The following is a 25,180-nucleotide window of genomic DNA, read 5'->3' as shown; positions in this document are numbered from 1 at the left end:
GCTCATTGAAAAAGCTGACAAAATGTTTGATTAGAGGCAAGTCTGGTAATGTAGGTGGCGTGACGGATCACAGTGATGCTAATACCAGAGGTGATCACAGTTTTAGCTATGGTACAGACTACAGACACTACTGCTTGTAGTGAGTGTTAATACTTGTGGTGAGGGTACTTAGGGTAGTACTGGCTACTCTGAAAAACTGCCTGCTAGTTGGAGCATTGCCAATAGCGTAAATAATGATTTAGATGTTGTCTAGCAACTAAACTTCATCCAGACATAAAACAGCAATATGCTGCAAGCCATATACCACAACCCTAATTTTGCACGGTTAACCAAATGAGGCACTCTTTCAAACTGGAGTGTTCAAAGATTTCAAATGTATCCAAGATGACTTGTCTGCAATTATGAGCAAGTGATTTGGTCAAGCTGCCTGTTTATAAAATAACACACTGGGTCCTTTAATCGTTCAATCCATTAGAAGTATATATCATGTGTCGGCCTACAATAATTTAAAAAATCTTGCATACGCAAGTGTTAGGATACAATACCTTAAAAAATTACCTCCAACAAAACAAAGCTCGAAGTAAATTATTAGACAAGTATTTTCCTACAACAGATAACAAAAATGTGAAGGAGCTAAGATGTAGCAATTGCAATGCAGCAGTTTTAAGTTTCATGAAACTTAAAACAAATAAATAAATTTTACTAGGAATTGTTTTCATAAAAATAATAGAAATTCTAAAATAATACAAAAATACAATACACAATATTGTACTATGCTTAGTAGGAGTGACAAGATAAGCCAGGGAAACTGACCTATATAATTCAGGCAAGTAAAATACTTCTATTTTATATGTTAGAACATGAAATAAAATATGAATTGCATCGCTTGACTAGGTTTCCTCATTTAAAGGAGGGTCGACGTTGATAGGCCCTGAGCAGTCACATGGCAAATGGAACTTGACTATATTCACCTGTTCAGCACCTGTGAAGTAGACAGGTGAAATGTATTCTTGCAATCTAATGCATTTTCATGAGAGACAGAAAAGATGAGTTTGGGCATCTGAGACAGTCTGATTGCCTGATGATCTGTCTTGTAATATTATCAAGACACTAACTGTTCTAGCAACTACTGATCTCCTTGTTCCTTATCCAATAGAAGAGATTTTACCTAGCTTTGGGTAGTGTAAGTACAGTGCGCCCTCAGGATACGATTACCCTATTATACGATTTTTCCCCTTACAAAGTGGAACATGATGAATTTTTCACCTCGCCATATGAATCTTATTTCACCATACAAATTCAACAAAATTTTTGCCCGAGTTCAAATTTGGCAGTCAGTGTGCTTATTACGTATGTTAAAATAACAAGACACGGAAATGCTTTTTGCCGAAAAATTTTCAAAATGCTTGAAAGAGACGCGATGACTGATTTCTCTCAGTTCAACAATTCTCTTATGCAAATTGGCCATATTTTTCCTTTAAAACCAGCGAAAAAGTTGGAGTTGCGATTCCTTCGAACAGAAGGTCAGTGGTCAGACAACTTTCTTAAACCTGCTAACAAAAATCCACTTTATTACGAAAAAAGCCTTGTTCGGGCTTTTTTGTCGAACTAGGTTAAAAAAGGTTTTAATGAGGTCCATTAAAAGTTATGGGGAAAGCGAAGAAAATTTGATAAGTGATATAATTTTAGTGATAACAAGATGAAATTCAGTAAAATAGTTAAAAATGCATACTAAAACTTAGCTTCAAGTGTGTGTGTTTAGTAAGCTAAACTTATTTGAGGTGAATTCAAAGTTTATATTATATGTATGTCTGTCTTGAAGGTAAGAGCTCCCTATGGTACGTACTGCACATGGTACATGTGCAGTACGTACATGTGTATATACAGTACGCACAGTACCGCATAATGATACATTTTATCGCAGATCAAAACCACTAAATACACTAAGTATAATAAAGTTACTGTAGGTAACTATAGTTACTAGGGTTAGCATACTATTTTGTTCCTAATTGTTAATGTGTACAGTACTTATATAAGATGTTGATGTGTTTCATCTGGGGATGTTTGCATTATATAATTGCCCCTACATACATAGATTTTTTTACCATGCATTGCCAACCCTGAAATGGATTAAAATCGTATCCTGAGGGTGCACTGTGTGTATATATATATATATATATATATATATATATATATATATATATATATATATATATATATACACCACACACAGTTATTACACTGTGTGTGTAATAGATATATATATAGTTATATATACATATATATACATATATGTATATATACATATATGTATATATATGTATATATACATATATGTATTATATGTATATAATACATATATGTATTATATACATATAATATATACATATATATATACATAATATGTATATATATATGTATATATACATATATGTATATATATATATATGTATATATATACATGCATGTATATATATACATATATGTATATAAACATATATGTATACAGAACGGACTATAAGTTTTTAGTAGTTTGATGCATCATTCCTGCATGTTTGTTTGTACTTCAACTTATAACTAAACATATTATCTTGAATAAACACTTGGCTTGTTAGTTTATCTGATCAGTCTTATGGAGAGTAAACGGCTGGTGGAGTCTTTTCCAGTATTATATAAGCAATTCCTTAACTACAATGTTGCCAAGTTTACGCACTAAAGTAATAGACCTATCATGAATATGACGTATGATTGAAACCATATTTACAAATTAGGAGTTGCCCTCCTTTACACAATGATAACACCAATTGAAAGAGAATGTCACTACAACTTACGTTCAATGGAGTCAGGAAGGGGTCTATTTTTGGTCTCAGGCAAAAAAAGAGCATCTATGGCTCCAATAAGGCTAACCGATGAGAATATTATATAAGGAAGTTTATCCCAATATCTCACCTGCAAATGTAAGTCAATTGACTATATTTGGGTCATGATCTCACAAAGTGGAAATTATCAAAATTTAGATGGCAGCTCAGCTTAACAAAGGAAAACCTACACAATTCCCTGCAGAAAAATCTTTGTTTCTACGTTGATTAGAACTGATTTTATAGTCAAAAGTCTACATATACCTTTTTACAACAGTCGAAACGCGAATCCTAGAAAATCGCCCTTAAAGTTTCGAGTCACGTGACTAGTTGTTTAAAGTTAGAATCACCATAGCAACCACTACTAAATTTAGCTGTAATTACACAAATACATAGATTCCAGGACAGAATTTTATGCTGAATCTGAATATCTAAATTAGAAAGTTGTAAATATTTAATGTCTATAGATAATATTAGCTACAAGTTGATAACCAAATTTTGTTGATTGCAAAAAATTCGATTTGTTATTGCACAACAATATGGTAACATGGAACATAAAAATGTTTTTCACCTTATAGACAATACAATAAAATTTAATTTTAAATCCCAATAACTCAATTAAAATCTTTTCACTAGTAATGATTCATATTATTAATAATCTATAAAAAGTCAAAATTCAAGAGCGGAATATGTGGCTGATTTTGGCTATTTCACTGTGAATATTTCTTCCGTTGTTTAGATGGACACTCGTCCATACTAGATGCATCTGAAGTGTTGAGAGTTTTTGGTATTTTCACCAGGGGGCAAACTAAGTCTCGGCAATGCTCCTTACAAAATTCTCTTATATTGTTGTACAGGTAATGCTGTCGATCAACTGGCAATCCAAGTGGCATCAGCTGGTCAGGCATGGAGTTATCGATTGGTTTTATATTGAAGGGTTGAGTAGCACTGAGGGTTGAATTGCTAAATTGTCTAATTGTTACATTTTCTGGCGATTTACTATCAAATACAAACTGATGCGCTGTTTTGAATCCTGGAAATTTTCTGCAGTAAGTTTGCAGGTATGAGCTCCAATCGTACGTAAGCACAAGGACTTTTCCATCTTGTGAGCCAACAAGGACTCCCAAATTAAAAGTAAAAGATCTCTCAATACAGTCTTTTATTTCATCTAACGACGACACAAACTCTTTCTGCTATCTTCTTTCGAATATTCCAAAAAAGAGATCAGACCCAAACTTGGTGTGTCCCGCTATCATAAAATTTAACTCAACTCTTTGATGACAGCCTTTAGCCACTTTTCAAGCCAGATACATTAGCATGTAATTATTTTTATTTTGTTCTGCGCAATTATCTGCATGTATGATCAGGGGATTTTTAGCTTCGTCAGACTGGTTTGTCTCCAAGTAGTGATGCAGATAGGATACCACACTGTTGCACCCTTTGCCTATGCTAATCACCTCATCAACTAGGTAGTTTGTCTGACGGGGTAGGATTCATCTGTGACTCCAAAATATCGCACACTTTCTTGGTGTCTTAACGTATACAGGTTCTGGCTGTAATGGATTTGATGGATAATGCGCTTGCTGCGCCATATCAAATGAAATATGCAAGCATTTTTTGATTTAGCTTTATCTATCGTATCTCTGTAATGCAATCTAGCCTGGGAGGCAACTGCTAGATGATCTTCCTGTTGCTTCAGGACTGCTTCTTTTTCCTCATCAGATTTAGATGTACTTCTACAGTAAATGATATCAAACCTTTAACACCAAAAAATTGATATGAAAATAATCGATTGTTAAATCATAGCACAGACTGAAAATTAACTTATTGTATAGAAGCACAATAAAGAGTCTTGTATAAAGATAATTCAAGATTTAGCTATATCAAACACTAGACTATAGTAGCAAACAGTGGCATACTTACTGTTAAATAAAGGTGTTGTTCTGCTGACAAGTCCAGCACAGATCTGACATTGGTTTACAGCAGTGTACTCAAAGGAACAGCAACTTCCGCAGTCGTTTAAAACTAGAGATGCTGACTTTTAAAAATTCGGCATTAGAGCTTGCTTCACAATATTGGCTGTAGACGTATTTTTTAGTCATGTGTGAAGGCAACACTTCCGTAGCTTCTCTGGATATTCCGTTCAATCTACCAGGTAGCACTAGACTGTGCCGCTGCAGGAAATTTTTCATGAATCTTTGAAAGCATACGGACTGTTCATATGTGATCTTTGTTTTGCTTCCGCCATTTAGCTTCCTTGGAATGATTGACTGGACCGACTTGTAGTGATTTACCATCTTGTCCAGCCAATTGAGACATATAGTGTGCATATATGCAAACATAAGTCTGCATATTGGTTTATTATAGTGTTTATACTCAGTTCTAGCTTTCTCTTTAAGTAGATTACTAGCTCTTTTTTGTAGAAACTGTGTGCTTCCTAGCATGAAATCCGCATTCAATCTTTGCTAAGATAGCAATATCCAACTCAGTACTGGATAGTTCAGAGCAAGCATATCTGCAGAGACTGATTTCATTGCTCTCAAATTGAAGTATACACTTGGAGCCTTCTGGATCCAATTTACATGAACATTTACAATAAAGGGAGTGGTTAGGAAGGCCAGAATTTTCATTACCAGCGTGAAGTTCAGTTTCGTGAAGGAAATTTCCTAACGAAGTCTGAACTCTAACGGCTTCTTGCTTTTCTAACCGTGAAATTACCTCTTCATAATTATCTTCAGCATCGATCGAACATGGAACATCATCCACATCAAAACCTTCCTCTTCATCAGACGAATCTGTATCAGTTACATTGCCAAAGTATTCTTCGAAGGTATCATTTATTTCTTTATTACTAATCAAATCAATGACAAAAACGCTCGTTCGACTTTTGCAGCCATGTTTTATTATTTCCGGTTTGCATAGCAACGGCTTCGCGAGGCAAATTTAGGCTGTTTTAAGCTTCTATTCGTTGGACAGAGTTAAGATTTTGAAAGAGCATTCTTGATTGGCCTAAATAAATGTGATTTTCAAAACACAACAAATGCACATGGGATTGAGTTTACTAACTTGCAATCGCTATTACGCAAATTCAATACATGCGACTAAACCCCACTTACCGAGATCGCGACCCATTTAAACAGTGGTATAAAGGTCGGCATGTACACTCAACAAAGTTTTATTACACATCTATGAGACTTGAGAGACGCAACAAGAGTGACCAACTGAGCAACTGAAAGGTCTGATATCCATGAACGGTCAGTTTACATACTTACTGTTGAGGGTATGAAGGGGGCAACAGCGCCACCCACCCTGGCCAGGGAAGAACCAGTTCCAAGAGCTAAAGTTCTAGTCTAAAACAAAACCGAATGTAACATAAAACACCAGCCCGATATGTATAGCTATGTGACCTGATGAGAAAAGTGAACACAACTCTAAACTTTCACTACTGTTAAAAAACTGTAAGCTGTTTGCTGCTACTCAATCAGAAGGACCGACCTGGAAAGAGACATCAGGTTAATTGCAACACAATTTATGCATTGATCAGGTTGTAAAATCTACATTACAGCTAAAACTACACTACTAAATACCGCCCTTTTACGCTGAAGCAGAGCAAAAATGGAGTCGCTACTTCTAGTGTCAGCATATACCCTTTCTATGCTCTTATGGAGTCTAGAAGCTCACCTGTGTAGGATAAAGTTCTATAGTAGCTATATATATGTAGCTGAAGCATGGAGCAATGATAAACTTTCCTATCATGGCGAGGATGATCACAGCCCAGTATGAACCTGCAATGACACAATGGAAATAGACGCAGAATTGGGTGAGATCAGTATAGATAGTTAGAGATCCTTTGTAACTATTGAGACATCTTGGATGTTGCATAGATAAGGGATGAGTAGATTTACAAAAGCAAATACAGAATCTCCTTCAAGGCACAGTCAGACATTTCCTTTATCCCTTGTAGTTTACAACCTGCACAACCTACTGATATTATCGCTCCATTCGGACACACCAAAAAATTATCTAGTTTGTTTATCTAAATTTTATTTATTAAATTTATTTTAAAAAATTATCTAGCCACAACCTAATTTATCCCAGATATTAAGAGCTCAAACATTCTCATCTTCTTGAGCTTTGTGTAATGACATTTTTTTAAATAAAAACTGTGTTTTGCATAGTATATTAGTGTATTAGTTATTGTTATTTTTATCAGAATAAAAAACACAAACCTTTTCTATAGTCTTTTATTTTATACCAAAATCTGAGTAAATGAGGGCAGGATAGCACCTCCTAGAGATACAGCAATATATTCCCTAATCTCACCTCCTCTATTAATAAAATATTTATGAGAAACTTGATGTACTTCATATACTGCTTGATCTCTTCATACAGTTTTTTGAGTAAAATAATGTAAAACCGACTAAAGTGAGCTAAAAAAATTAGCTTTTTAGTCTTGGAACAAATTAGAAAGATTTACATTATTTTTCAAGTTTAGGAATTCAAACTAACTTGTTTTGCACGACTATCTCCTTCTCCGCGCCATGATCCCAGTTTTTCCGTTTTCTCAATGCAGTGGTTAAATTCTGATTTCGACCTAATTTTTCTTCTGTAGTGATGTGATTTTATGATAACTAATACCCTGGCAGTCTCGTATGACTTGAGAGATCGGTATATGTAATAACTAAGCGCACAATTATTCTTAGATGTGGAAAGATGGTTGAGTAGTGCAGATGGTAGCGCATTTCGCTGGGAATCTGAATATCTGTGTTTGACCCCTGAGCGGTGTAATCTTTATTGCTCTTAGCGTGGCTTCGAACAGACAGACGGACACATATCTTATTATAGTAAAGACTTGATGAATACCCAGCATTGTCCGAGTAATAAAAATGTCTTTGCACAAAAAACTTATTTTATTCAACACATACAACATTTACCATTCTAACTTTTAAACTTGATATCATGAGAAAATGTTTGTGTGCAGTTCAAATAAGTTAAGAGAACAAATAAACAAGGAGTACATGGAAGTGTGTATATAAAAAGATTTACTGTTGCAGCAGAAGCTCATTGTGTTCAAAATTTTTGATTGATACTGGTACCTTTCGATGCTGGTACAAATGTAAAAATGAGATATTGGACTTTCTTTGTCTGATACTTTGTCTGACCGAATGGAGAAAGAATGTAGAAGCAATTCCTACTCCAAATACTAATACAATTGTCCACATGAAAATCAGATTACAGATTTACCGAAACCGAGAATATGAGTGTAACGACACATTTGAAATCAAAACATCACATTTAAAAATAAAAAATATAGGTAATTGTAAAAAAATTAGCTTTCAAAAAAATAACAAATGCAAAAGGTAATGTTAAATTATAATAAAAAAAGCGCATTTAGCAATCGCGACAATGATATACAGTATATGGAAGAGTGATGGAAATGATAAGAATGGCTTAGCCTTGTGGTTACGTGTGTTTGTCCATAGATGTGCTATTTGAACGTTGAAAGATCAAATCCATTGCTAAAGTGATTTTTCATTGCTAAAACCTTATCGCTATAACTGGAGAGACAAATGAAAAGCACTGATATTTATGTATATAGATTCCATCAAAGTAAATCTGCAAGCCGACTGAAATAACCTTTCAATGTAATAAAAGTACTAATTTAGTTGAAACATACCTTGAGCAAAAATGATGGCGAACATAGCGGCTAAGGCTATCGTAAACATAGTGAATATTGCGGGGCGCCTGCCGAACTTGACAACAAATATGCATAGTCCATAGGCAACTAATTCGACTGCTCCAAGAATGGCGTTGTTGACATAAATACTCCCTTCCAGATTGGCTGTTAGAAATAAAACAATGACTTCACTGATGAGCTTAGAGAGACTACAGACAAGTATGATGATATCGATGTTTACTCTGGGATAAGATATTAACTATATAACTAAATTGAATTTGTTCAGTTCTTTGTAAGCCAATAATATCTCTTGCTACTAAGGAAACAAATATGCACAGCTAAAGGACTGGACAATTGGCCCGAATGTTAAGCTGAAATAATAACAAAAATCATTTGCACTGAAACCAATAATCACCCAGCTATTGCTGTTAATTGAACTTTGACCTTAGCTGACCGCCAAGCAATTATCCTTCAAAAAAATTTGGCCGTTACCTAAAAATAGGCTGGTAATATCAAAGGGTATTATTTATGATCACAATTTATAGTTTGCATTTTATTCTTAACATTTTTTACTTTATTAGTAAGCTAGGAAATGCCATTCCAATGTCACTGTTTATGGTCAAAGTTGTAATGGGACAAATGCTATTGGCTTTGGCTAAAGAGAGATAGTTTTACAGGTCCAACTGTCATATACTACGGCAAGGTCAACTAGAAGTAAAACTGTATACAGTCATACCGCAACGTACGAGAAAACCAAGATATGAGCAGCATTTCAAGTAAGTTTCTTATTTGAGATACGAGTAATCTTTGACATACGAGCGTATGACCAGTTTCTCGAAAGGCCAAGTATGACCTTTCGAAATGACCAAGTATGCAGGAGACCGCAAAAAATGTTTTTTCAAGGTTGGCTAAAAGTTAAAGTAAATGCGAGGTAAAAAAGTGTTAAACCGGAAACAGATAATAAAATTAAAATGACAATATTAAAGTAAGTTTAGTAAAAGATTAAGACTTAGCTTCAAGTAAATATTTAAATATTTTTTACCAAATATATATATATAATATATATATATTTGGTAAAAAAAATATATATATTTATATACCGTACAGGATGAATAAATATATATATGTATATATTTGGTAAAAAAATTTATTTAAAAGTATATTTATATATATATATTTATATATAAATATATATATATATGTATATATATATATTTCATATATATATACATATATATATATGAAATATATATATATATTTATATATATTCACATACAGTGCATGTAGTAACAAAACAGTTCACTTTTCTTGTAATTTGTAATTATTAATAGTAGTTACTGTTAGTGGTACAGCTCTTATTGTGATAACGAAGTCTCTCTTCTATTGCTGAACGAACTGCAAATGTCGGGATCAAGAGAGAGATAGATACCTTTATGCATCGTCTGCTCAAATTACTTTCGTAATGCTAGTAAATAGAAATATTACACTGCATTCTTGTTTTCATTTTTTGTTATCTCGTTCATGATTGGCTGCAATGAATCCCATCGCTGTAATTGAAAAATACCACACTTTGTGATCACATCCTGACTAAAGCAAAAAGGTTCCTCAGCTGTGTTGATCAGGCTATAGAAATTAAATAAATAGTGTGGCAGCCCCGGAATTCATTAAGTGTAAGGAATTTGCAGCAGATGATCTTTATTAGTGTAGCAGATTAAAATACTGTTTTCTGCTAAATAGTTGATCTGTAAAAAGTATCTGAGGTTTCAGATTTTTTAAGAAAAGATCAGCCGATACCAATTAAGATACTTAACACCCATATCAGCACAGATACCAAAATCAGGGCAACTCTATCTGAGACGGCCGTTAGCCACTACATTTGTCTCGAAGGTGAAATCTTACAGTAGTGTTCGTAGTAACGTTACATTTTATTGTCGATTTCAACAGCTAAATAAGTATTTGCCACCTTTTTAGCGAGTGTACTAAATTGCAACACTTTTTCCACCATAATAATCCTGTTTTATGGGGTTTCTTTTAATAGTACGGTATCGGACTAATTTGTATTTAGTTATTTTATATAAGAAATAGTGAATTGAGACACGAGTGAATTGACATACAAGCTCAGTCTCAGCACCCATTAAGCTCGTATGTTGAGGTATGACTGTACTCCTTGCTTGTACGCTCAACTTTGTATCAACTTCACAACGTACTGCCACGGCATAAGGGTCCTCATTCCTAAGTTCTTAAAGACTTATATTCCTTGATTAGTGACCAGGGATAGAGTGCTAGCTGTAAATTTACCAGAGAGATGCTGTCAGTGGTTATGATATACTGAACACCCATGCAGTTACATGAAGATAATACGAATGTTTCCTAGATCTATTCTATAAAGATATTCCATAGCTATTTAGCATAGAGTTAATCAAATATTCGAGTCTAGAGAGAATAAGGACAACTCACAAACATTGTATGACATGCCAAAATAAACAAGGGAGACAATAAACCACAAAAGTGCCATCAAGAGTCCAATTTTTCTCATGTTTGGTGTTCTCACAAGATCCAGAGTGGAATGGCTCTGTGGGGGCTGCAAACGATAAACCATAAAAACTGTCCAACTCATGACGCTGTAACATTTTATTAATGCTTTCATTGCAGACAGGAGCAAGTATACATTCTCTATTATGAGAAACCAATAAAAGCTAACACTCGTGACCTTCCTTCATCAATCTTGGCATGTCTATATAATAAAAAAACGTTTAAATATGACATCTTTATATGATTATCAATAATAAGGCAAGAAAAAACAAATTCAGAAACATGATGGTACATATGGTATGCTTGTTCTCTCCAGTTTATACAAATAGTGAAAAGTGTGCAATAAGTAGACTCATAACTTATTATTATGGTCGGACATGTGTCTTACAAACCACTTTTTACCATGTGAGCTAGATAGATAATTTGGAACCCTGGGAAGTATTTATAATTTGTTTGTTCAAACTTATGGTATTATTACCATAGTGTGATAGTTATAAATGATAGTGCTTTTTGTCACTACAATACCACTGTAAGTCACAAATGTTGAGTTTGAGGGATTTGGATAAAATTAAAATAACTTTCAGTGAAGCAATATATCGTGAAATGGAAGTTTCCAACCCTTACTTTCCGTTGAAAAACACAGATATAGAGGTCTAAGGTATTTAAATAGAATTCCAGAGATACCAAAGAACAGCCCATGCAACCACACTGGTTAGTAAAAGGTTGCAAACTTCTGATTTGCAGGTCTCCTTTCAATACCCCCTCAAAACTAACATGCACCTACCTGCTTGGGCAGTACAATAGTTACTGCAGGAGGCAGGTGCTTTCCATTGACTTTAGCTGAGGTTCTGAAATATTTTAAGGCTTCTTTTTCTTTGCCCTTTGATAGTTGCCACCTGGGTGACTCGGGCATAAAACTACAAATATGATGGAGTGATGCAAGGTGTGGCCTTACATATTCAAGGTGACAGGATGAAAGTTTTCTACTATATGTACACATGTAAGGTATACTCAAGGAACACTGGCTAAGACCCTGGTACAATATTATTGAGCTATAAAAGTGAAGTCAGAAAAGGAGGGTAGCGTATTGCTGGTGAATCACATCACCACACATGGCCAGTAAAAAAGGTCTCAGTAGAAACGTAACTGATAAACTCTTACAAAAAATATGTGAGGTAGAAGATGTGAAAAACTCCTATATAGAACTGAAAGTGTCTCCAGTTAGGGTCAAGGTAGAAGATTAGTCCAGTTAGAATATAGGCACATGAATATGTCATGTCTAATATAAGACCAAGGGTGGCTCTGTCTTGGGGTCGACCATACTCTGCCGCTGAAATGAAAACGGAGGAGGTATGGCTACCAAAGAGGAGACAACATTGAAAGCAAGTTAAACGAAAAAATCTAAACTGTGATATTTGGCTATATTGATGAGGAATAACCAATTTCATTCACCCTAAACTGGAACACATTGCACTGGAAACAGGTCAGTAATTGTTTGCGGCTTTAAGGACTTCTCTGTAAACTATATCTTAGCCTGAAGTACCTACTAAGTATATAGCCTGAGTTCCTTGTTCCAGCCACTCCAACACCCACAAAGAATCTTAGAATGGCAAACACAGCATAGACAGGACTAAAAGCAGCCCCTACACCGGCACCCAATGATAGTAATACAGATAACAGTAGCATCAGGCGTCTCCCAAACCTGCAAACAAATGTGGGCTGCAGAAGGAACCATCAGCTTGGTGAAGGTATGACTTTGTTCAGAGGCAAGCGGGGCAGGGGTATCAATTTTATTAAAATGTGGAAACCTATCTCACTATTACATGTTGTAAAATGTACTCATTTCAGCACAAACAAGTATAACTCTTCATAAACACATCCTAGATATGTTTTGCATCTAATATACATATCTTAATACAAATTTTGATGAGACGACAACTTCCTTTTTATATATGCTAATTTAGTCAAGGTTTTTAACCTCCTTATCGGCTAAGAATTTCATTGGAGGTGACATGATTAGGGCAGCACGGTGGCTCTGGGTATTTGCTTTCAAAGCGAAAAAAGTATGAAACAAATTGTCACATGTCATATAGAGTTATTGAAACAAATAGTCACATGCCATATGGTGTTATTGAAACAAATAGTCACATGTAATATGGTGTCATTGAAACAAACTGACACATGTCATGATGTCATTAAAACAAATAGTCACATGTCATATGATGTCATTGAAACAAATAGTCACATGTCATATGATGTCATTGAAACAAATAGTCACATGCCATGATGTCATCGAAACAAATAATCACATGTCATATGGTGTCATTGAAAAAAATAGTCATATGCTATATGGTACCATTGAAACAAAGAGTGATATGCCACATCATGTCATTGAAACATAGTCACGCGGTGTCATACTAACCTGTCAGCAACATCACCAAGAAAAATACAGCCAACAAAGAAGCCCAGCATATAGATAGTGGAAGCCAGGTCTACAAGGTACTCCTTGTTGCAAGTGAGATCCCACTATGATACAAGGTTTAGTTTTATAAATGAACTGACACAGAGATATAGATTAGAGTGTTTTGAAATATCTGTTGACAGTTAAAGGCACCCAAAAATGCCTATAGTAGTACATGTAGAGTGTGCAAACAGATGACAGGACAAGAACAGAAAGACAAACAGTTGTACACACAGACTGATAGAGTATGTAGATACCTCTGTAACGATAGTAGAGTTGTAGACCTCTCTGTTATATATCCAGTGAGAGCAGCTGAAGTTCTGTGAGTGAGAACTCATGTTAGCCAGATTAGTAGTAGTCTTTGTGTACTCACATGTATCTGCTACATATTGAACAAGATAGTAGGACATACCTGACATGGTGAGAGTTATTTATAATAAGATAGTTCAGACTACATAATGTTGTTAGTGAGTAGAGATGCTGGCTCAAACACGAAGTTCACATTATCTTTGCAGCTAACACTATTTATGTAATAGGATACAATAGTTTTTAATGTCACGAAATACCACTCTTACTATAGTACAAACTATTCTGCCCTTGCTGACAGCGGTCAGATTGGCGCGGTAGGTAAGGTGTAGGTATCGCAAACTGAATGCCAAGGTTTTGAGTCCAGTACATAGTAATCCAGCTTTAATATGCTTCTTAACTACCACATAAAATATGTTAGTTCTCCAGCACCTTAACTACCACATACAGTATGTTAGTTCTCCAGCACCTTAACTACCACATACAGTATGTTAGTTCTCCAGCACCTTAATTACCACATACAGTATGTTAGTTCTCCAGCACCTTAATTACCACATACAGTATGTTAGTTCTCCAGCACCTTAACTACCACATACAGTATGTTAGTTCTCCAGCGTGACCGTATCAAACAAAATTACAGGACAATCAAAGTTATATAAGTATATGGATAGACTAGCTGAATGTCCGGCGTTGTGTGGGTAATAAAAAGGGGGTTGCACTTGAAATTTATTTTAATTTTAAATATACAACATTTACCATTTTAAATTTTAAATGAAGGTGTTTGTTTATTTCTGTGTGTGTCCGGCCAATGCAAAACTCCAATATTTAAAAGCTCGAAGCATAGCTAAAACAGATTGTTGAGAACCATTTCTTACTTCTTATGCTACACACTCGCTCAAGATTTAAAATAGCTTATAAATAGTGGCAGGTAGTGCAGTCGCCAGTGGCTAAGTTTTTTTACCTAATGAACTTGAGTAATTTGAGCTACTCTTAAGCTTTACTATAATAAGGGCCATGTCTGAAGCCAGCTTGCGCTTATAATAATGCTTAGAATTGTTACGTTACATGCGTGCTAATAGAGTAGTAAGCGTGTTAGTACAAAAATACTAACCAATAGTATTTCTGTAAGCGCTGCATTAGTATGTGCACAATTATCCCTTAGTATGGTAAGGACAGCTTAGCATAGTGGTTAGCTCACCTGTCTGCCGAACTGGAGATAATAACTGGAGATAACACGGTGAAAGTTAATTATAATAAAATAGTTCAGACTACATGTTGTTAGTGAGTAAAGATGTTGGCTCTACATGAAGTTCAGATTATCTTTGCAGCCATACTTTTTACGTAACAGGATAAAATAGGCATGAATAAAGAATTTTAAAGGTTGACTTGCAACAAAATTCACATTACAGTTATTTGGTATCAAAAGATTCACCATGTCTTACTCTGCTGTGTTGTAGGTGCAAAATATGTGGAAATGTGATTACAAGCTCTTAAAAGCTCAAACACGAAAAGCCGCACGTAGATTGGAATCTCTTTATTTCGATGACGTAACCACAAAATTTGGTTATCGTCTTGTCACATATATTCTCACGTGAATTGAAAGGCCAATACAAAACTCAATATAAAACTTATCGTAGCACTAGTTTATGACAAACACTTCGGGTTTTACCGAAGACCCCGTATTAAATATAGATGCTCGCTACTTTACAGTTTTGTTTAGGCATTATTCAATCGTCATGTCGTAATCTGATCATGTGACCCAATACTTCGCAAATAATTTTTGCAGCACTTTTCGATTATCACAGGTGACCAACAGGCTCGTCATGATTATCAGACAATGATATGTACTCATTCGAGGTAAGGTTAAAAAGTTTAACGATTTTTACGGTAAGTTATAAGATATCAGTGATAAAAGTGACAGCATTACGATGACAATAAAATAGATGCGTAAGATCAATAGACATAGTTTTATTGAATGCGTGAAGTATATTTGTGAAAATATTTCGACGAATAAGGTTGCAAGAAAGTGTAAACAGAAACCATCTACCACAACTACATCACATTTGAGCCATTTTGGAAAGGAAATCCAAACTACGGCGGTCTCATGTGGCTGCGATTTTCTGTTCGTTTTTGAGCTTTTAAGAGCTTGTAATCACTTTTCCACATATTTTGCACCTACAACACAACAGAGTAAGACATGGTGAATCTTTTCATATCAAATAACGGTAATGTGAATTTTGTTGCAAGTCAACCTTTAAGATTTTCAGCCAAAGCTAAAGCCATTAAACATGAATTCAAAACTTTGAAATCATTTTAAATAAGTTTGGTTTACTAAACGCACACTTAAAGCTAAGTTTTAGTATGTATTTTTGGATATTTTACTGAATTCAAACTTTTTATCACTAAAATTTTATCACCAATTAGTTTCCGGCTTCATTTTTAATATAATTTTAGCTGAAGATATCCATTCGAATCTCATTAAAACCTAGTTAACCTAATTCAGCGAAAAAGCCCAAACGATGCCGTTTTTGTATTGAAGTGGATTTTTGTTAGCTGGTTAAGGGAAGTTGCCCGACTACTGACCTGTTTTGAGAGAACGCAACTCCAACTTTGCTACTGATTTAAAGGGAAAACATTACTGTTTTATAGACGGAAGTTGCTGAACTGAGAGAAATCGGTCATTGTGTCCCTTTTAAGCATTGTAAAAGTGTTTTTGGCTAAGAAAATTTCAGCATCTTTGTTATTTTGACGTACGTAATAAGCCCACCGACTGCCAAATTTGAACTCGACCGAAACCTTTGTTGAATTCATAAGGTGAAATAAGATTCGTATGGTGAAGTGAAAAAATCATATACCATGGTAGTTGTATCCTGAGGGTGCACTGTATATAGATAGATAAATAGTGTTCAATGGCCTGACATGGCTCATGTCTTTCACAAGTAGAGTTGTCTACCCCAGTTTACTTCGTAAATGTGCATCATTGACCCTTACTATACTTATTTTAAAGCTCTATTTAAAATACGACAATAGATAGACATTGTTAGACAGGTAATTTGACTTGGGTAAAGTCATTATGAGATATACATGTATCATGCCAGTTAGTCTCAATTTGAATGCAATAAAATAAAGGTTGTGCTTGCCTTACCTGCGGAGTATGTAATTAGACTTGAGTTGTCATGAGATGTCCGGTTTTGAGGCATCACACAAATCTGACCACCATTGCCTCCCTCAAACACCATGGCCATATTGTTGAACCCGCCTGACAGCGACACAAGCGCTAAAAATGCTAAGCAAAGGAAAGAAAGAATAAAACCCGTGCCCGAAATAAACAATGCGATGCTAAAATAGGGATACAGTTCTGGATATTTAGACCATGCAATGCTAGGATAGGGATACAATTCTGGATATTTAGACCATGTAAAGCTAGAATAGGGATACAGTTCTGGATATTTAGACCATGCAATGTTCTAGCTATACTCTCTGTATCTAGCTTCTGCAATACTCTAGCTATGTAAACTATGAAGGATACTACATGCTCATTCTACATGCATTGTTAGTCCAAAGTAACCTACAGGTAGGTGGGTTTTTTGCTTTTTCACCTTCCAATACTTGACCCTTTGATCATACAATGTTTACTATTTCTGGCGTTTATACAATAGGAAAACATTCTCTTCAAATATATATTGGGGCAGGTAATTAATAATACCTTTCACCACTGGCAACAATACTGAAGCAAATTCTTGTGTAATTTTTTATACTATACCATAAAACCTTTATTTGAACGCCATGTCACTCTACTTTTCAACCCTTCCCTGTAGTAGCGCTTTGTTAGAGGTGACGTTCAAATAAAGGGTGTCGTTATAATTTTTAAATAGCTCATCATAATTCTAATAAGATAAATATAACCCTTCACAGGCCCTTCATTTAGTACTCTCCTTCGGTCAGAGAGACGTTAACTTTGTTGGATGCAAGAAATCTGCCATAACTTACCTCCAACTTGTCGTAGATCTCTAAATAAATATGTATTGAGAAACTGAGAAATATTTCTACTAGATGATTACTCGCTATTAACGTATTACAATGATTTTATAGCCTGCATTGCAAGTTGTTGAAGCATTCAGTTTTTTATTTCATTTTAAATTAAAAGCATATTTCTATTTAATAACTAAATTTAACAATGTTGTATAAAAGCTCACTTTACTCATTGATATGTTTGCTAGAGTTTGCAGCCAAAACTGGCTTTTTATGTGCAATAGAAGATGAGTTATGAGCGTCGATTCATTGTAAGCTAAGTTTAGATATCGGCGATGATGCTATCAAATAATATGTTAAAAATCTGCAAATTTATAAGCTATATAGTAATCTATCAAATGCTATAAATATATATTCAAGAACAAGTGATATGAACCATATTTATAATACATGCAGGAACTAGAACCTTTGAAACAAAAATATTTGCATCGTTTGCTCTGCTAGTTGCATTCTTATTGCTACTTTTGTTTGAAACCATTTCATCTTTTTCTGGCTGTTCAATACCTTTCACGTTGTTTTCTGACCTCAGCCCTTCCTCTGCACTGCTGAGCTAGTTGATATTTCGGGTGAAAACAATTTTTTTATTAGAACAAAACTTTTACGCCTTGCCATTTGTAATAATATGGATGTTAGCAATCAGTTTGTTTTGATTGATTCTACTATATCTATATACAATGTATATGTCTCAAAGTTAGTGTGTCTGTGTGTATCTCAAGCTACAGTTATTTGAATTCTGCATTCAGATGGATTTGAACTCACGGAGATTACAACCGCAAGTTTTTATATCCACGCGCTCTACCACTGAGCTATACAAGGCGTATTGAACAATGATGTTATCATATACCGTATAGCGCATGCGCATGCTAAATGACATATTATTTGAGTATTGCGTATTGCGTATACATGTTACAATGCCCCTGCTATGAAATATTCTTCGCCTAACTATGGAAACACGATGCTTTTTCTGCTGAGCGATATCAACAATATACAATAATTTCTCTCGAAATTAAAATTTGGCGATTTGAGCACTGATTATGTACGTTATTAAGTGATATACGTTGCTCGCCATGGCGAGTTCAGCGTTATCAGCTATCATATATGGTATAGTGTATGCACACACTAAATGACGTATTATTTGAAACTCTATGAAGGCTCAATTACTATATCTGAGGTCAAGGCCAATTCTTTTCACGCGGACAATTGTATTATCTCCGCAGGAAGAGCCTCGACATTCTCTCACTGTTCGGTCAGACAAAGACAGTATGATATCTCATTTTTACATTTGTACCAATGTCCAAAGGTACCAGTATCGTCGTATTCAAAGTTTTGATGGATAGCTTCTGGTGGAACAGTAACCTTTTTTATACACACACACTTCGATGCCAGAATTGTTATTATTAATTCTACATATTTACGATTTTTATTTTGTTTTCTCAGTTCGTATTAATTGTATCATTACAGAATCATCTTTTATTGTAATCGTAGCAAAACAGATTTAGCTATTACTTGCTAATTATTTCACATTTACATCTAAACCTTTTTATAGTCATTTTATTTTTTAAAATTTATTTTACCTGCACGAAACATTTTCCTCATGATACGAAGTTTAAAAGTTGTTTGACAAAACTCGAAAACCTTTACAGTTGTTTTTATTTTCTCTCTTAATTTATTTGAACTGCACCAAAACACTTTTCTTGTAATATGAAGTTTAAAAGTTAAAAGGGTAAATTATGTCGTATAGATGTTAAATAAAAATTAGGTTTTCTACGAAAATACTTTTTATAAAAACACCTCAAAGATGTGCATTTATAAATAAACTAGTTGAGTGGCTAGGTGAACTTTTGATCAACATGTACAGCATTTACCATTCTAACTTTTAAATTAAGGTGTTTATTTATTTCTGCATACTGTGTTTATTTTCGTGGACTGTGTATATTTCTGTGTAATTGATGCTGTACCAGCTGTTGTGCCTACTACAGCTATATACTGATTGCAATAGTTTAAGCATTTTTCCTTCACATATGGACACATATTTTTCTTCTGGTATGGCTTCCCGCAAAACGTTAGCTAAAGTGGTAAGCGTGAAGCCATAAAATGTTTGCAGGTGTAATGTAAGTACAGTAAGTATGTACACAATTTATTCTTTAGTATAGCCTGTTGAAAAGCATGGTGTATTGGATAAATGCGTGTCGGCAGAACTAGAGGTTTAAAATTCAAATTTAGTGCGCAGCGAATTTTTCATTCCTAAAACTTTGTTGTTATAATTGGACAAGCCGGCAGACATACGGACATTGAGATTTATATATAAAAACTAGCTAAACGCCTGGCGTCGCCCGTATAATAAAGGAGCCTTTACACAGAAAATTTATTTTTATTTAACATAAACAACATTCACAATTCTAACTTCTAAACTTCATATCACGAGAAAAGTGTTTTTGTGCAGTTCAAATGAATTAAGAAAAAAAATAAAACCACCGTAAGGGTTTTCAAATTTTTTCACACAACTGTAACTTTTAAATTTCATATCATGAAATAAGTGTTTTGGTGAAATAAATTAAGAGAAAAATAAACCTGCAAAGGTGTTTAAATGTAAATGTGATATCATTAGCAAGTAATGGCTAAATTATATAGTCTGTTTTGCAATGATTACAATGAAAATATTTTTTGTATACAGTTATACGATTTTAGTTCAGTTCAGTGTTGGCACAATAAGGCGAAAATATATAGAGTGGTATAGAAACCCATAGTAATTATCTAATGCAAACACCTGGTAAAAATCATCATCGTTAAAAAATAGTGACAAAACAATATGTTAACCTTAGTAACTATAATTACCTACAATAACTTTAGTGCATTTTGTGGTTATGATCTGCAAGAAAATGTAACATTACAATATATCTACTACTGCAGTACGTACCATGGGGAGTACTTACCTTCGAGACATATGGGTAAAATAAGCACTGAATCTAATTTAAATGAATTTAGCTTACTAAACATATACTTGAAGGAAGTTTTAGTATGTATTTTAGTAAACTTCAAATTTTAAATTAAAATTTTATCATTTATCTGTTTGCGAATGCGTTTTTACCATAACAGGTGATGCTGAACTGAGATAGCGAGCAACGTATATAATCTCTTTCTGGCGTTGTGGGAAATATTTTGGACATTTTTGTTATTTCATCGGAATCAGTACAACAATCGCCAAATTTAATTTTGAGATAAATATTTGTTAATATCGTACGGCGAAAAAACAAATTCGCCTTATTGAAAAAATTCGAAAAAGCATCGAGTTTCATAGAGTTAGGCAAAAAATATTTTATAATTATAGGGGCATCGTAACCCGCGGGCGTAATGTATCAATTAATGAATTCAATCGAGAAAAGGCTATACGGTATATGATAAGAGCTATACGGTATATGATAAGAGCTATACGGTATATGATAAGAGCTAAACAGTATATGATAAGAGCTAAACGGTATATGATAAGAGCTATACAGTATATGATACGAGCTATACGGTATATGATAAGAGCTATACGGTATATGATAAGAGCTATACGGTATATGATAAGAGCTATAAGGTATATGATAAGAGCTATACGGTATATGATAAGAGCTATACGGTATATGATAAGAGCTATACGGTATATGATAAGAGCTATAAGGTATATAATAAGAGCTATAAGGTATATGATAAGAGCTAAACGGTATATGATAAGAGCTATACGGTATATGAGAAGAGCTATAACATTACAAGAACTCCGTGGCTTTGTAGTTAGATGCTAGTATAGAAAATTACGGTCACAATCTTCGTGAGTTCAAATCCAGCAAGAAATGAACTTTTCAATCTAGAATTTTAATAGCTACATGTATATCTGAACAGACAATGACAAACTTTGAGATATATATATATATATTTAAGATTTATAAATAAAATTTATTTTTGAGATATAAGGCATGGCAACAGCTTGCAATACTTGGTATTTAAACGGCACGGAGACTCAAAAAACAAACACACACAATGGAGCCATTGATAGTAAATCATTAGCCTAACAGACAAGTAGCTAGAGATTTTTCTCATGTTGCCTGTTAGATACCTCTATTGGTCACCTCATACTAGGGACACCTCTATTACTGCAGCCTTGAAGTACAGATGCCGCTAGTAATAGTCTGGTAGGAGCGATATCTCTAGCAAACCTTATTGATACAGCTTACTTGCTTACAATCATGTCTTGGTAGAGTGTAGGGTGAAAAATACTTATGCATCTAACTACTGGAGCTTAAATAAAAGGTAAACCCCATTCAAATAGTTCAGTCTACATATGGAATATACAGCAAGAAAACCTTAAAATAGCATGACTGAGTAATGCCCTTCTTGCAAATGGAGAATCTCTCATATGATCAGAGAAAGAGAATGCCCCATACCTTATCAGAAATCATAGAACTACCTTCAAGGGTCAAAAGGTCACTGTGTGATAAGTTGTTATGAGTTGAGAATGTTTACTGGACAATTGGTCTCATCTTAGCAGAGACTCAGTACAAAAGGTTACAGATGACTCTACCACTTACACCACAAGATAAACTGGTAGCGTCCAAAGCCAACCTTGCAGACAGCTTCATCGAATTCCCAGGTCAAAGTTCGATGTTCCTGTGAATGGCGTGAGCTGAAGTCATCTGTACTCGACTCACCCGCGAGCAGATGGGTTCTTTCCTCTAACAAGGAAATATTATAGAAACTATTTAATGCTTTAGTGTCAGGATATTGCAGTTAATGGGTGCAAGGTGTGAAATGTGTGGGTAGCAGGCTATACAAACAGATTTGTAAAACACGGTGCACGCACGCAAAGAAGATTTACTATTAAACTTTTGAAGCTATCACAACACAAGTATTGCTCTCGACGGCATAATAAAAATGCGAAGCAATTTCCCTGAAGACATGCAAACTTACTGAATGCCTAGTGCTAAGAATTGCTGCTAAACGCAATTCAGCAGCATTCTTTACATTCCCTTCCGATAATCAAAACGCACAGTAATAATTTGATGCCTAATTTCCTATTTTAAAGAACTCTGTGATGAGTTTTTAGTTTATCTGACAAATGCAATACAGAGCACTAATAGTCATCAGCCACATCTTACTAAGCAACTGCCAGGAATAAGTGCTGAGTCTTATAAACCATATGGTGAAACTGAACTATCTAGTGAAAGCTGAGCCTAAATTTATCAAACTCCAATCATTATGCTAACTGAAATTATACTTGTCAATGTTATTAAGTTTTCAGATCTTGTGCCAAGTGCGGTACTACTGTTAGTATAGAAAGTGAGAGGGTGATATGTTGCCCAGTCACAATGCCAGATGTCAGTCAGGACTTATTAGCAGTGCAGTAGATAATCGCTTAGAAGGAATAATGAAAACAGACTTCAACCTTTGACCAAATGCTGAGATAATACATTCTACAGGAACATGTATGTAATACACTTTGTCAATGAAAGAATGCTAAAATAATTTGAGCTGGGTATGTGGCAGGGTAAAAATAAGAATGTAATAGTGTTACCCACCTGATGACATGCTCAGTTTCCAACTGCTGCTTTCACTGCACTCTAGAATATATTAACATCAGATTAGAATGAATAGCCACTAGCATTAGTACCAACCTATGTAATGCTAATAAGTACAACTTGTATATACACTCTTGAGTACGTCTGCTCTGATGCTATAGAAACAACCAATGGGAATAACCTTTGCAACTTCATTTATGCTGCTAAAAATTTCATCATTTACTGAATGATCAGTTGAACACAGCTAAAGCAATCTATGTAAGCGTACTGTGTATCATTCAACTAGTAAAATGTTCATGATCAAGGAGCATCTTTGTCCATTGTCCCAGCCCGGGTTATAACAGGTTTAGAACAGCTTCTTATTTGTAAAGCTCTCTATATTGATAAAATATAACTGGGTGTTATCAATTATAACTATATTTGATAGCAGTGATAGTTACAGGCATACCAGACACTTGAATTACACAAAATGACTTACACCTTCCAAAAAGGCTTGAGGTTTGCTAACACATGTGAAAGGTGCTGAGTTATGGACTACTTGCAGCTACAAGCAACAAAAAGTATTACGTACATTCACACTTCAGAACACTAAGAGAGAATGAGAATGTATGGCACTGAGTAAAACTCTTCCGCCAATGTAAGTAGATTACTCAAAAGTAAATCACATGAAAAGTGCTTAACTTCAAGAATTTATAGGTTGAGGGCACATGATACTCAATTCTCTTGCATAGGCTACCTGTATTCCGGTATACCAGGTACCGTATATCATTTTAAATGATGTAATATCAAATCTTATCATCATATCTACACGTATAACAGGTAAGTAAGGCATATATGCCTTACTTACCTGTTATAGATATTGCATTATATATGTATAATAATGAAGGTCTCTATTCTTAAACAGAAGCAGCCATCTTAATCATGTGTTTCTCAAGCTATATAGCAGCTGGAACTTTACAAGTACTCCCTTCAACAAAGAGTAATCTAGCCAATAAAAACACATGTGCTCTGTAGTTATTCATCTGTCTTTAAGAGCTTCAAACTGTTTTTTTATCTCGTAGCACTTCTTAATGCTCTTGTTCGCTTGATTTGGCAAAGTTCTATTTGATTGTGTTTGCAATTTGGTTATCTGGTGAATTCGAGAGCATGTAAACATATTAAAGGTTGGCTTGCAGAGGTTAGTAAATGTCCCAAGTTTAACTTTAGGGCGTTACAGAAAAATGTTCATTTTACATGACCAAACAATTTGTACAATTGTTAAACTTTGCAGATATGCGTTTATCAAACTTTGCATTGCATCTTCATGTTACGATTGATAATTTTCTCCGGATAGTTGATACATAGAGGACGGCGGCTAAAAATGTTTATTAATTAACGCTTTAATGGCCTCCAACAGAAAACAGGTTATATTTTTTCTGTCCAAACCATTGTAACTATCATATATTAACGCGCTTGAGATGCTAGTTCGATTTAAACAAATTTTCATCGTAATACACACGCTACCGTTGAATCTATCTCATTCAAAATAACAAGAACAAAATGTACTATAACTTACCATTGCAAACTCATCGTTCGATGCAACATTCACTACCAGGTTTCACTTGAACTAGCTAAACAATTTGTTCTTCGGTACGGTACGCATGTAGTTTGCTTTTATAAAACAGTTTCGGTTCTATTAAAAGAGCGAGAGTTCGTCAAATAGCACGACAATGTTGAACTTTGCGATATGTGGGTGCCTAAGCTAAAGTTTAGTTTATC

The 25,180-nt window shown here is 34.6% G+C and overlaps 1 protein-coding gene across 1 annotated transcript; it reads right to left on the bottom strand.

The window, feature by feature from the left end:
- Positions 1-636: 636 nt before the first annotated feature.
- Positions 637-25,117, bottom strand: LOC137407416 (organic cation transporter protein-like). The gene is made up of 15 exons (XM_068094069.1): positions 24,978-25,117; positions 23,423-23,464; positions 22,436-22,579; positions 16,981-17,121; positions 13,787-13,908; positions 13,491-13,594; positions 12,616-12,770; positions 12,230-12,398; positions 11,853-11,985; positions 10,994-11,117; positions 8,536-8,700; positions 6,540-6,643; positions 6,131-6,208; positions 2,832-2,949; positions 637-982 (listed from the first exon to the last, which is right to left on the bottom strand). Exons 2-15 carry the CDS (start codon positions 23,430-23,432, stop codon positions 891-893), a joined length of 1,659 nt encoding a protein of 552 aa, XP_067950170.1. The 5' UTR covers positions 23,433-23,464; positions 24,978-25,117; the 3' UTR covers positions 637-890.
- Between the last annotated feature and the right edge of the window lie 63 nt (positions 25,118-25,180).

Source organism: Watersipora subatra, chromosome 10 (assembly GCF_963576615.1).
Source record: "Watersipora subatra chromosome 10, tzWatSuba1.1, whole genome shotgun sequence".
NCBI lineage: Eukaryota > Metazoa > Bryozoa > Gymnolaemata > Cheilostomatida > Watersiporidae > Watersipora > Watersipora subatra.
Note: the sequence above shows the minus strand (reverse complement) of the source record. Positions and strands in the feature narration are given on the sequence as shown.